This window comes from Fonticula alba (assembly GCF_000388065.1).
Source record: "Fonticula alba strain ATCC 38817 unplaced genomic scaffold supercont2.7, whole genome shotgun sequence".
Taxonomy (NCBI): domain Eukaryota; order Rotosphaerida; family Fonticulaceae; genus Fonticula; species Fonticula alba.
This window is the reverse complement of record NW_009242977.1, coordinates 1,743,645-1,755,886: the sequence shown is the minus strand read 5'-3', so window position 1 is coordinate 1,755,886 and position 12,242 is coordinate 1,743,645. Positions and strand designations below refer to the sequence as shown.

Sequence of the window (12,242 nt, the reverse complement as noted above, 5' to 3'; positions counted from 1 at the left end):
GGGGGGGCGTGCGCGCCAGCGTCCCGGAGAACCGGGTCGCGGGGAGGGCCGGCAGCGGCAACGGCCATCCGCCAAGAACGGGGCGCCGGCATATGAAGAGAACCCGGCCCGGAGGGCGGACTGCCGGGGGCCCCTGGGAATTGCCTGCCCGTCCTCGGCCCCCTGCCTCACCTGCGCCCAGTGTCCTCCCTTTGCCTCTCTCCTCCTCCCCCTCTCTGTCTGTCTCCCTGTCTCTTTCTCCATGAGCGTCCCTCACCTGCTGCAGGACTTGCAGCGTCTCCTGGGCCAGACGGATCTGGCCCGGCTGACGGACGCCCGGCTGCTCATGGTCGGGGCCGGCGGCATCGGCTGCGAGATTCTCAAGAACCTGGTGCTGGCTGGCTTTGCGTCCGGCCCGCGCGGCTCCATCGATGTCATTGACCTGGACACCATCGACCTGAGCAACCTCAACCGGCAGTTCCTCTTCCAGCGCGAGCATGTGGGTCTGCCAAAGTCCACGGTCCGTCCGGCGCTTGCGCCAACACGCACGCCGGCCCCTTGGTGTGCCGCAGCTGACCTCCATCCATCGGCCCCCCTCCTCTTGCTCCTGCCCTTCCCATTGCTCGCCTTTCCACCGCCCGCCAGACCGCCTGCCAGTCGGCCCTGAAGTTCCAGCCTGCGCTGGCCGGCAAGCTCCACCCCCACCTGGGGTCCATCCTGGACATGAGCCAGTATGGGATCTCCTTCTTCCGGCGCTTCGACGTGGTCATCGGCGCCCTGGACAACATCCCGGCCCGGCGCCATGTGAATCGCATGTGCATGGCTGCCGGGGTGCCCCTCGGTGCGCCCTCATCAACGATGCTCCCTCCGGCCGGATGGCGGGCCCCCCCCCCCCCCCCCCCCGTGCCTACGTCATGTCGACTGCTAACCTTCCCGGACCCTTGCACCGCGGCCACTTCCAGTCGAGTCCGGCACCACGGGCTACCTTGGCCAGGTGAGCGTCATCGCCGGCGGCCAGTCCGAATGCTATGACTGCACGCCTCCCCCGCCGAGCAAGTCCTTCCCCGTGTGCACCATCCGCAGCACCCCGTCGCTGCCAATCCACTGCCTGGTGTGGGCCAAGGACTTCCTGCTGCCACAGCTGTTCGGCTCGCCGGCCGAGACGGCTGCCGAGACGCGCGAGCTTGAGGCGGCGGTGGAGCGCCGACGCCAGGAGGCCGCGCCCTCCGGCGCCCCGGGCGAACTGGACGCCGCCGGCGCCGACGAATTGGAGGCCCTGCTGGCGGAGAATCGCGCGGTGGCCGCCCTCCGAGCGGACATGCTGTCCGACACGCATGCCGCCCGGCGGCGCCTCTTTGATCACCTTTTCCGCGGGGACATCGACCGCCTGCTGGCCCTGGAGGCTCTGTGGGCGCCGGAATCCGGCCGGACCCCCCCGACCCCCCTGGACATTGACCAGCTGCTGCCCCTGGAGTCCGGGAATGACCACCACTCCGGTGGCCGGGTCCTGATGCGTGCGGCCTCCGGCGGTGTGGGCGACCAGCAGGTTTGGAGTGTCGCCGAAAATGCCATCGTCTTCTTGGATTCCATGCAGCAACTGGCCCTGCGTGTATCCTGGTACGACACGTCCCCCCCCCCCCCCCCCCCATTTCCCAAGCGGCTTGGCTGGCTGGTGCCCTTTTTTTTTTGGCCAGGTGGGGCTCCTCCTCGAGACCTTTCCCCGCGATCTGACTCTCCTTCTCCCCTTCTCCCTCTGTGGGGCTGGTGACCCGCCAGTGCCGCTCCCGAGGCCGAGGCTTTGGCCTTCGACAAGGATGACGACTTGATGATGGATTTCGTCTGCGCCGCGGCCAACCTGCGCATGATCTGCTTTGGCATCACGCCGCAGTCGCGCTTCCGCGCTCGGTCCATCGCCGGGAACATCATCCCGGCCATTGCCACCACCAATGGTGCGCCGACTTGCCCGGGGCCCATTTGGCCGCGGCCACACCCCCTTCGGCCCCCTCCCATGGCCCTTTGCCTTTCCTCTGCCCCACTTTTGCTCCTTTTGCGCCGCCACCGGCGCATGTCGGCTCACACCTGCATCCACACCTCCGGCTAGCCATTGTGTCTGGCCAGGCGGTCTTGGAGATCATTGCCTTGTTGACCGGCCCACCGCGAGCGGCCGATGCTGGGCCCGGCCTGGCCCCCTCTTCACGCACCACGTACCTGGTCCAGGGCCCTGGCCGGGCGCGGCTCATGTCCAAGGAGCGCCCGGCTCCCCCCAAGCCGGATTGCCTCGCTTGCCAGGGCCCCACGAAGCTGGTCCTCCGGTGTGACCTGAAAGTTGCCCGGCTCGGCGTACGTGCCTCCTGCGACCATGCCCCCTTTCCGTCGTGTGCCCTTTTGCCCAGCATATTGACCGCTGTCGTGGCGTCCTTCCTCAGGATTTCATCCGGACCAGCTTGCAGGAGCAGCTGGAACTCGAGGATCCCTCAGTCTCGGTGTCTTCGTCTCAGAACGATGAGGCGCGGTACGTGTGACAACCATGCCCTTCTCCGGTGCCCGGTCCCGATTGCCCAGCGCCGTCGCCGCCGCCGCCGCCGCCTTCGGCACTGCTGCTTCTCGCCCGCAGAAATGCCTGAGCTACTGCCTCCTCTTGGCATCTCCCCTGACCTTCCTCTCGGAATGCGCGGCTAGACTGCTGGCTGATGCGGACTTCGACTCCAACCATGGTTCCACCTTGGCCACACTTGGCATTGATGAGAATACCTTCATCCTGGTGGAGGATGACCTGGGCGAGCGCCAGGCCGAGCTTTTCGTCGAGCACGTGTGCGTTTTTGCTCTCTCTCTCTCTCCCCTCCCCCCCCCCTTGGGTCCACGTTCCCCCCTCTTTGCTCCCCGCTTCCCTCCCCCCCCCCTTCCGTTCAAGGACCCACGACACAGTGACTAATACAGCGGATGAAAACAGGACCGACCTTCAGGAGAGTCAGTTGCTTGTGGCTGCCACCGGGCGTCCAGCGGTCCCGGTGGATCTCCCCGCCAAGCCGCGCCCGGCTGAGAGCCACGACAATGAGGAGCCCCAGTCCCCGGCAGGGGATATTGCCTCCGGCCCGGGCAATGACCATGGCGATGTCATCCTGCTGGATGATGGGGACGCCATTGAACTGACAGCTGACACCTCGACTGGCAAACGCAAGGCCCCTGTCGAGGACGATGGTGATGCTGCTGCTGCCAGTCCTGCCAGTAAGCGGCGCCACACTTGAGCCTCCTCCTTGGATGGTAGAAATACACAAACCCCCAGATGCACATTGACGCGAGCGCACACACACACACACACTGCCACACAGACATACGCACCTGCACATACACACACACACACACACACACACACACACACACACACACATACGCATACACATACATACATACATACAAACACAGGGACGCGGAAGAAGGAAGAAGGAGGCAGAATAGTACCCTGAAGAAGGGAACAGTCTCACGTTACGATGATATCGTTGAATGGAATGGCTTTTGGGGTGTTGATATTTGAAGCGGCGAAAGCCAGAGACAGGCGAGAAGGAGAGAGGAGATGCTGAGTGGGCTACTCACTGTCAAGGTGGCTGCAAACCGCCACCACAGCATACAGGGCGCGAGCCAGTGACGCCCAAACGCTGGGACACCCGCCGCTGGGGGACATCGTTTGGAGAACAAATCCCGGGGCCCGTCCACCGAGGGGAGCAAAAGCATCAGCCAGATCGCTGGCCATGCGGCTCGAGGGGAGAGTTTCCTCCGGGAAGAGACCCGACTGAGACAGCAGAGTCGCGCAATCAGCCGGGCAGCATAGCCTCAGCAATGGCCCCAGGGGGGAACCGAAGTCGAAAGCCTGTTGCCGGGCGATCACATCCTCGGAGCTAAGCCCGGCATGGGCAACCGCCGGACCGCCAAGGAACCAGTCGGAGTCGGCCAGGCCCAAATCAAACCACAAAGTGCGCAGGGCAGCAGCGACCTCAGGGGGGGTCTGTCATAAGGGACAAGGGAGGTGTGTGTGTGTGTGTGTGTGAGAGAGAGAGAGAGAGAGAGAGAGAGAGACAGAGAGAGATAGATAGACAGAGGGGGGCGCGGGGGAGAAGCGCAGGCGATCATCCCCCGATGGCGTGAAACTGCCCCTCATGTGTCTGTGTGGGTGTGTGTGTGTGTGTGTGTGTGTGTGTGTGTGTGTGTGCAGCGTGCGCAGCGTGTGCAGTGTATGCAGCGTGTGCAGCATGTGCCTGTGGCGATGCGTATTGACGTACGGTCGGGATCATGGGTGAGTAAAGGGCCTCGACCGAGGGGGTCAGCGAGAACATGGAGTATTCATCGCGAGCTGGGGCATCAGGGCCGGCCGGGTGAGGAAGCAACTCCGGTGGCTGGCCCGCTTGATGCCCTTGGATGATCGAGCGAATTGATGTGTGGCCAGTGGCGCCGAGCAGACGTCGGGCCACGGTAAATCTAGCGAGCCAGGAGGTGCCTGCGGGGCCGGCTGATGGTGCGCACACCCATGTTCCGGTTCATGCGTGCGATGTGCGCATGCGTGTGTGTGTGTGTGTGTGTGCGTGTATGCAAGGGTGACAGGTGCACGGGAAGAAGCCAGGGGCATTTTCGAGCGAGGGCATGTAAGGGGACCTCAGAGCCGGGAAACAAGGAAAGAAGGAAAGGGGTGGATTATGGCAACGCACGCCCATGCACGAGACATGCATCATACAGAGCGAAGAGCAGGGCCGCGCGAGCCTCCTCCGAGAAGTTGGCTTCGCGGAAGAAGCCAGCGACGAGGCCCACAGGGACCACATCCAGCAGGGCCCCGACAGTCGCCACGGGAGCCGAAACAAAGTCCCCCGGGGCCAGGCATTGCCGGGGAACAAGGCTGGTCGCTGGGGAGACCGCTTGTCCGGCCAGGCCCCCGAGGCCGGCAGGGCCGCACACGCAGCACGGACACCCGGCACAAGTGCATCCCGTCGAAGTGCCGGTGAAGTTGGCCGCCAGCAGCCAGGCTCGCCGGGCGGCCAGGCGCCCAGCGAGCGCCCGGAAGGGCGACGAGAGCCGCGTCACATCGAAGGGAGGCAGGGACTTCTGGTGGAAGTTGAAGAGACTCGGCAGTGAAGCTGCCCGATGGAGATAGCACGGCAATAGAAGCAAACGCAGAGCCACTGCATAGTGATCACCAGCGAGAGCGGATTGGCCCGAACGCTGCCCTCACAAGGTTGGTCAAGGTGTCAGGGGAGAGAGAGAGAGAGGGCGAGAAAAGCACAGAAAGACAGGAATCCAAAGAGAAAGGGGGGAAGGAGAACAGGGCATTGTGTGTGTGTGTGTGTGTGCGTGTGTACAACACACGAACACCCATACCTCAATGAGATCTGCGCACATGGTGTGGCAGTAAACCGCCAGGTACACGGCCTGGCGCCGGGCAAAGAGCTACCCAAGCATCGGAATGGGCAGTTGTGTGTGTGTGTGTGTGTGTGTAAGAGGGGCGAAAGGGTGGCAGCATGAGGCACGAGGAGGAGGGCGGGGAGGCAAGGAGCGGTGAATCGACGAACATAGGCCGCAAGAAGATAGAGATCACAAGCGTCCAGAGCGTCGGGGCCGAGGGTGGTGGCCTGGGAACCGGTGCAGCTGCGCCCGGGGCCTGCCGCCAGGCCGGCGCTACTGCTGCCTAGCGGTGCGGCTGAGGCATCGCGGTGCGCCAGTGCAAAGCGGTTGGCTACGTGGATGGCGAAGAAGAAGCAAAGGTCAGACACACAGAGCGAGGGAGGGAGGACAATCGGGCGGGAAGGGGCAGGGGCGGTGGCCAAGGATGCCGGCCAGCAGGCCGACGGGCATACCAGCAGCCAGGATCGGGACCGGGTCAGGCAGGTGATCGGTGCTGGCACGAGCCAGCGACAGGCAGGCAAGCCCCGCGAGCATCGGGTACTCGGACTCCCAAGCCGCACGCAGGTCAAAGGGGTGCGGTGCATCTGCCGGCCTGCCGGTCGGGTGGTCGCTCCCCAGAAGGACCCTCAGGAATTGGGCACGCGCCCGCGGGATATCAGGCCGGCGCAGCATGCGCCTGGCCCAGCCGTGTGGTCGGTATGGAGCCGAAGGCGCGCCGAAAGTGTCAGAGCCTGCGGGCCAAGCTTCGGATGGGAGGGATCAGCCCGGAGGGCCGAAGAGAGAGAGAGAGAGAGAGAGAGAGAGAGAGAGAGAGAGAGAGCCAGCGACGAACCTGCGGAGGAAGTAGACGCCAGCCGCATACTCCGACCAGAAGGAGTCCCCCAAGTGGGGGGTGCCACCGACACCGGGACCCGAGCCGGCACCAGGTGTCTGGCTGGAGCCCCCGCTGGAGCCCCCAGTAAAGGAGGCAAAGGTGGGCGAGCCGAAGCCGGAGGTCGACGAGAAGAGCCCTTCCGATCGGGACGGGGCGCCGCCGGCACTGCCGCTGCCCCCGGCACCGCCGCCGCCTCCCCCGACGAAGGAGTTCCGGATAGAGAGCCGAGAGGAGGTGACCGAGCGCAGGGAAAAGAGCGACTGCGGCGAGCCGGGGTCGTTCGAGGTGGCCATGTCGCCGGTCACCAAATGCGACAGGGGGGCGCAAAGGGAGGCAAAGACAAAAGGGACGGGGGGAAAGCAGGAGAAGAGGAGTGTGTGTGTAGATCCGGGCGGGGGCTGGCGTGAAGGGAGACCCCAGAAGATGGGGGGGGGGGGGGGGGAGGGCATAAGACGGGCTGGCAGCCGGGCGGATCGGCGCGCCGGAAAAAAAAGCATGCACGCGCTCCCCCAGTCCTCCCGGCGCAGAGGAGATCCCCCATCGCGCAGGCATCTCGGGCCCGGGAGGATCCTGTCCCCGGACCAGCCCGGCGCGCGAGGCAAAAGAAAACACATCTAGGCACCCTAGCGTTGGCAGCCGACAGCCGGCAGCCGATTGCCCGTGCCAGCCCCCGGGAGGCGGTCGCTGTCTCCCCCCCCCCCCCCTGTGTGCTTGCGGCATGCCCCTCCAGGCCCCCCGAGCTGGGCTAGCCGCTGCCGCCGCCGCTGGGAGCGGCCCGGGGGACGTGGAGTGCCCCGACACGCAAGGCACGTCTGCTGCCCCGGGCGTGACCCAGGACGCGGCTTCCGCGGCCGGAAGGGGTTCCCCCAACAGGAGTCCCTGGGTATTTTTCCCAAGGCAGGCCCGAGGGCTGGTCCGCGGGCAGGAGGCACCCCCCCTGCCCTCCCCCCCCCCCCCCCCGCTCGCGCTCCCGCTCCCGCCCCGACTGTCCCCTCCTTTCCCCTTGGCACCATCCTCCTGCTCCTGCCCCCTGCGCCTGTCTCCCAGAATGGCCTCCATTGCTACCACCTGCGACAAGTCGCTTGTTGTTTCGGCTTCGCGCGCTGGCCTGACCGCGGTCGCGGACTTCCTTCGTCGGTCCGAGGAGCCGGCCCAGCGCATCGCCGCTGTCATTGTCAACCAGCCCATCGATGAGGCCGGTGCGTGGCCCGCTCGAAGCGCCCCTGAGCTTGCCCACTCTCTCTCTCTCTCTCTCCCTCTCTTTCCCTCTCGGGTTTTGACTGTGCTGCTGACCCCCGTCCTCGCTCCCTGCCGCTGCTTCTTCCCCTGGCGGGGCCTGTACACGCCTCTCAGACGAGGCCCCCACCCCCAGCCAGTGGCAGGAGTTTGGCTCGCTCATCTCGCAGCTCCGCCCGGAGCTCTTGAACTTCGAGGGTACGCACCCGGCCCCGGGCGCCCTTCCCCCGCCCCGTCCCCCCCCCCCCCTCGCGGGATATCGACTCACAGCAACACAAATATGCATTCACACATGCACATGCGTCCATGCATGCACCTACGTGCACGGCCCCCTCCTCTTGCGCCGCCTCGACTGCGAATAGGCGTTCCCATCAGCCGCCCTTGCTCGGAGGCCATCGCGGCCATCATCCGCGCGGATGCCCTCAACTCCAAGGCCTACCTGGAGTCCCTTTCCGTGTCCTCGATCTACAGCACTGACTCGCGTCTCTCGGCCCAGGCCCAGCGCCGTCTGCGCTTCCTGACTCTCAGTGGTTCGTCCGCCAGTCCACCGGGCATATGATCTCCCTGCCCACCACTGACAGAGGGACTCCCCTGTGCTTTCCTCTCCTCGCGGCCAGATTGCTCCCTCGCCGACCCGGAGCTGTGCACCATTGCCGAGCCCCTGGTGTCTGCCGCCAACGATGGCCTCTCCAGCCTGTCGATCCTCAACCTGTCCAGTATGTGGCCCTGTCCCCTGCCCCCCGTGCGGCCCATTGCCGAGCCCGGCCCTCCCAGCTACTAACCAATCCCCACGATCAGACAACCAGATCGGCGACCAGGGCGCCGTGTCCATCGCTGACCTGATCGCCAAGAGTGGCGTCCTCCAGTCGGTGGTCCTGACCTGTGCGTAGGGTGCCCCAGGCACCGTGCCCTCCGCCTGCGCTTCGCCGCTAATTAATCGCCCCCGCGCCGCCACCTGGTCTGTGTTTCCCTTCCTCTCCCTCCTTCTCGCATGTGACGCGCACGCCCGCACACAGTCAATTCCATCGAGAACGCCGGTGTCCTGGCGATTGCCGAGTCCCTGAAGAACTACTCCTCCGGCCTGACCATGCTCTCGATCAACTGTGCGTTCCGGCCTTTCCTTCTCCCCCCCCCCCCCCCCCCGCTCCTCTCTCTCTCAGGCCCCTGGACCGGCAAATTGCCCCCATGACGACGCGTAGACAACCAGTACAACGACGAGGCTGCTGCCGCTCTGGTTGATGCTCTCGGCCCCGCTGGTAACCTTCATCTCCGGATGCTCAATGCCACCTGTGCGTCGTTTGACTCCTGCTCCCGGGCGTCCCTTTGCCGCCTCTCAGCCCTCTGACTTTCGGTGGCCTCTTTGTTTGCCCCGCTCTCCCACCATCTCTGCTCCCCCTCGCGCGTCCAGATGATGACTATGATCTGGCTGATCGCGCTGCCAAGACCCTCGCCCAGAATGTACGCCCTTTTTCTGCCCGAAAAGCACTTGCCCCCCCCCCCCCCCCTTCCCGCTCGTCCCCTTGATGGCCTCCTGACCACGAACGCCACGGTCCGCAGGAGAAGCTGGCCAAGTACCGCCACTGGATGGTCAAGGCCCTGCTCGGCGAGCCGGCCCCGGAGCCGACCGCCAAGCGCCCCGACCCGCAGCCCACCCCGCCGGCCGGCATTGTGCCTGGCTCGGCGATGGCCAAGCTGAGCCCCCACCTGCGCGACATGTTTGCTGCCATGGTGGCCCCCTCGGCCGGGTCGATTTTCGAGGCAAACCCCGCGGCCGCCGGCATCCGCCAGTCCGAGATGCGTCTGGAGCGTCTGAGCGCCCTTCAGAGCGCCATGTAGGCCAGCTCCTGTGCTCGTCTGCCGCCCGTCGGCAGATGCATCCACACTTCCGGGCATTTCTCACACCTCACCCCTTCCCTCCTCCTGTCTTCGCCCGCGAGAAATGGCCATTGTCACCCAGACGAAAATGCAAAACGAATCCCTATCTCTAGAACGAATGCAACGATAGTTGGCCGACAGTGAGAGAGAGAGAGAGAGAGAGGAAGAGAGAGAAAGACAGAGAGGAAGAGAGAGAGGGAGAGCCACAGGCCAGGGATGAGGATCAGCAGACCCGCTTGCTGCCTGATGAGGGCTGCAAACCGGGGGAAAGCGAGGGGGGAGAATGGTTGTACATTTGCCGAGTGAATGTATGCCAGAAGCAGGTGGGGGGAGTCTCGTCGGGAAAGCCAGCCGGCTATGCCCGGGACAGGGGCCGCCACACATCGGCTCAAAGCTTCATACGGCTGAGGTCGTTGCCCATGACATCCTCATAGGAGGGCGGCGGGGGCATGCCCGATGCCTCGGCCGTGGCCGGCGAAGACACCGACGAAGGGGCAAAAGAGGAAGACACGGGCGGGCCGGTGGGGCTGAGAAGCTGCGAGTTGCTGGACCAGCGCGAGACAAAGGCTCCAGAGGACTGGGTGGTGGTGTAGGTAGGCGCGCCGAAGGACTGGGCCTTGGCACTGTCGGCGCTGCCGGCGGTCGCCTCCTCGCCCGAGGCCCCGCCAGCACGGAGGATGGCCTCCCCGGCGGCATCCAGCTCGGGATGGAAGACGTCCGAGCAGAAGAAACGCGTTTCCGGGAACCGCACCCGCAGATATCCGATGACCCGGGGGGCCGCGACATCAACCAGGTCGCTCGGCCGGCAAGCGGACACCTGGAAGATAACCCCCTCATGGGGGGTGGCCGTGTGCACGGTCCCGGGCGGAACGAGCACCGGAGTCGAGAGGGTGAACTCCGGCTGGGCCGGGACATTCGAAATGGCCGACGTGTAGGACGACGCGTAGGTCGAGGGAATGTAGGCGGTGGAGGAGGAGGAAGAGGAGGGGCTGTAGGCCGAGGAGGTGGAAGAAGCGGAGAGAGTGGAGGGCGAGAATCCGGAGGAGGTGGTGGCACGCGTGAGCGGCGCAAAGGACGATGATGCCGTGGGGCTCGGCATGGAGGCCACAGACGTGGAGAAGGAGGAGGTGCCGATGCCGGAGGGCCTGAAGGGGGCCGGGGGGGTGACCTCCGCCAGGTACACCGGGAAGGCACAGTCATTGTGCAGGCTGACCCGCGCGGTGGAAGCCACCGTCGACACCCGGGGAATGGAGGAAGGCAGCCGCAGGAAGAAGCTGTCCCGCGTGCTGGATGCCTGGGGCGGCAGGCGCAGGAACTCGATGATGGAAGAGCTGAAGTTGGAATAGGGGGACCGAGACCCGGTGCTTCCGCCGCCGCCGCCGCCGCCGCCGCCGCCGCCGCCGCCGCCGCCACGGCCGATGGAGGCCAAACTCACGGGCGCCGAAGGCCGTGGGCCACTGGAGGCGATGCTGCTAAAGGTGCTGGAGGACTGATTGGCAGAGCCGGACGCGCTGGCCGATGCCAGGGGGTCCGGTGCCGAGGGGCAGACACCGATGGCCAGGACCTGGCGCTGTGAGGCACGGAACAGTGCGTACCAGGCACGCAGGGCGGCCAGCTGGGCCAGAGCCCGGGTGACGTTGGCCGTCCCGCCGGACACCAGCTCCGAAAAGGACACGTCCGACATGGCCAACAACCGGGCCCCATCGATGCCGGTAGAGGGGCTGAAATTGACGATTGATGCGAGGTGCTGCTGCTCGGCCCAGCGATAGACGGTCTCCCTGGTCCAGCGGGCTGGGGGAGCATGGCGAGGGAGCAAGTCAGGAGCGGTGCGGCGATGGAGGGCAGAGGGGGGGGGGGGCGGGGCAGGTCGGCGAGGAGAGGCAGCGCGGCCACGCACCGACATCCGGACTGGCCAGCAGGCAAGGCAGGTCGTAGGAGTCGAAGGCCCGCGGCGAGGTGGGCGACTGGCCGGGCACCGCCAAGAAAGAGGTCGGAAGCTTGGCACCTGCGGCGCGCGCGGGAGGGGGGGGGGGGGGGGGGGGGGGGGGGGGGGGGGGGGGGCAAGAGGCAGGGGGGCACGGCGTCAGCTGGGCGAGGCACGGAGGGCGGCCACAGGGGCCAGCCTCTCCGAGAGGCGAAAATCAAGGCAGGGGCCCCGCCACGCACGATCGTCCGATGCGAAGTCCAGCAGCATCTTGATCAGCTCGGCATGCGAGCCAAGGAAAACCATATCCACGGGGCGGCGACCGAGCAGGTCCTCCGGCTGTGTGGAAGCCCCGGCCTCCAGCAGGTAGGCCACGCAGAGGAGGTGGTTCTGCTGCGGCGGGGCGCTGGTGCCGCCGCCCTCCCAGCCGGAGGTGGCGCGCTTGCACTCGCTGGCCATATGCAGCGGGGTGGCGCCAAGATTGTCCTGGACATTGGGATCGGCCCCGAGGCAGAGGAGCATGCGCACGGCCGGGGCCCGGCCGTACAGGGCCGCCATGTGCAGAGCCGTCTGGCCGTCCTCGGTGCGCTGCTCGAGGAGCTCCTTCAGCCGGGGGGCCGGAGGGGGGGTCTCAGCCGCGAAGGTCCCCACCGCGGACCGGTAAAACACCCGATCGGCATTTGGGCCCGGAGCAGTGGCCCCAGGGACAGCCGTTCGGCCCGTCGAGCTGGCCAATGCCAGCAGGGTGGACCTCAGCAGCGAAGTGAAGCCGGACCACGCGGTGTAGTGGAGAATCGAGGCCCCGGTGTCATCGATGGCGTCAACCGGATGGCCGGCCAGGAGCTTCTCCAGGGCGGCGTGGTCCGAGTCGCCGGCGGCCGACCGGAGCTGCAGGGAGAACATCAGGGAAATGGACGTGGACGCGACGGGGAAAGGGAGCCGACAGGCGGAGATCGGAGGGGGGGGGGG

The 12,242-nt window shown here is 66.2% G+C and overlaps 4 protein-coding genes across 4 annotated transcripts; 2 read left to right on the top strand and 2 right to left on the bottom strand.

The window, feature by feature from the left end:
* Positions 1-241: 241 nt before the first annotated feature.
* On the top strand, positions 242-3,269 carry H696_04577 (hypothetical protein; the record flags this gene model as incomplete). The annotated part of the gene is made up of 8 exons (XM_009498459.1): positions 242-499; positions 625-820; positions 942-1,596; positions 1,756-1,928; positions 2,081-2,319; positions 2,406-2,491; positions 2,659-2,790; positions 2,930-3,269. 8 exons carry the CDS (start codon positions 242-244, stop codon positions 3,222-3,224), a joined length of 2,034 nt encoding a protein of 677 aa, XP_009496734.1. The 3' UTR covers positions 3,225-3,269.
* Positions 3,270-3,486: 217 nt separating this feature from the next.
* H696_04576 (hypothetical protein) lies at positions 3,487-6,671 on the bottom strand. The gene is made up of 7 exons (XM_009498458.1): positions 6,197-6,671; positions 5,817-6,040; positions 5,532-5,695; positions 5,341-5,409; positions 4,677-5,184; positions 4,254-4,480; positions 3,487-3,979 (listed from the first exon to the last, which is right to left on the bottom strand). Exons 1-7 carry the CDS (start codon positions 6,529-6,531, stop codon positions 3,563-3,565), a joined length of 1,944 nt encoding a protein of 647 aa, XP_009496733.1. The 5' UTR covers positions 6,532-6,671; the 3' UTR covers positions 3,487-3,562.
* Positions 6,672-7,188: 517 nt separating this feature from the next.
* Positions 7,189-9,455, top strand: H696_04575 (hypothetical protein). The gene is made up of 9 exons (XM_009498457.1): positions 7,189-7,437; positions 7,592-7,672; positions 7,837-8,004; positions 8,092-8,190; positions 8,273-8,356; positions 8,491-8,577; positions 8,674-8,763; positions 8,883-8,932; positions 9,032-9,455. Exons 1-9 carry the CDS (start codon positions 7,287-7,289, stop codon positions 9,308-9,310), a joined length of 1,089 nt encoding a protein of 362 aa, XP_009496732.1. The 5' UTR covers positions 7,189-7,286; the 3' UTR covers positions 9,311-9,455.
* A 34-nt stretch (positions 9,456-9,489) lies between these two features.
* Positions 9,490-12,241, bottom strand: H696_04574 (hypothetical protein). The gene is made up of 3 exons (XM_009498456.1): positions 11,516-12,241; positions 11,247-11,354; positions 9,490-11,140 (listed from the first exon to the last, which is right to left on the bottom strand). The coding sequence occupies exons 1-3, from the start codon at positions 12,174-12,176 to the stop codon at positions 9,738-9,740; spliced, it is 2,172 nt and encodes a 723-aa protein (XP_009496731.1). The 5' UTR covers positions 12,177-12,241; the 3' UTR covers positions 9,490-9,737.
* Position 12,242: the final 1 nt, after the last annotated feature.

Excerpts from the sequence above, each read along its gene's own strand:
- H696_04574 (XM_009498456.1), bottom strand. The coding sequence starts at position 12,176 with ATGTTCTCCCTGCAGCTCCGGTCGGCCGCCGGCGACTCGGACCACGCC. Across the intron at positions 11,355-11,515 it reads GGACTTCGCATCGGACGATC|GTGCCAAGCTTCCGACCTCT; the intron begins GTGCGTGGCGGG and ends CGCGCGCCGCAG. Across the intron at positions 11,141-11,246 it reads GCTGGCCAGTCCGGATGTCG|CCCGCTGGACCAGGGAGACC; the intron begins GTGCGTGGCCGC and ends ATGCTCCCCCAG.
- H696_04576 (XM_009498458.1), bottom strand. The coding sequence starts at position 6,531 with ATGGCCACCTCGAACGACCCCGGCTCGCCGCAGTCGCTCTTTTCCCTG. Across the intron at positions 6,041-6,196 it reads GGCGTCTACTTCCTCCGCAG|GCGCATGCTGCGCCGGCCTG; the intron begins GTTCGTCGCTGG and ends CGGCTGGGCCAG. Across the intron at positions 5,696-5,816 it reads GGTCCCGATCCTGGCTGCTG|CCAACCGCTTTGCACTGGCG; the intron begins GTATGCCCGTCG and ends CCATCCACGTAG.
- H696_04575 (XM_009498457.1), top strand. The coding sequence starts at position 7,287 with ATGGCCTCCATTGCTACCACCTGCGACAAGTCGCTTGTTGTTTCGGCT. Across the intron at positions 8,357-8,490 it reads CCAGTCGGTGGTCCTGACCT|TCAATTCCATCGAGAACGCC; the intron begins GTGCGTAGGGTG and ends GCCCGCACACAG. Across the intron at positions 8,578-8,673 it reads GACCATGCTCTCGATCAACT|ACAACCAGTACAACGACGAG; the intron begins GTGCGTTCCGGC and ends GACGACGCGTAG.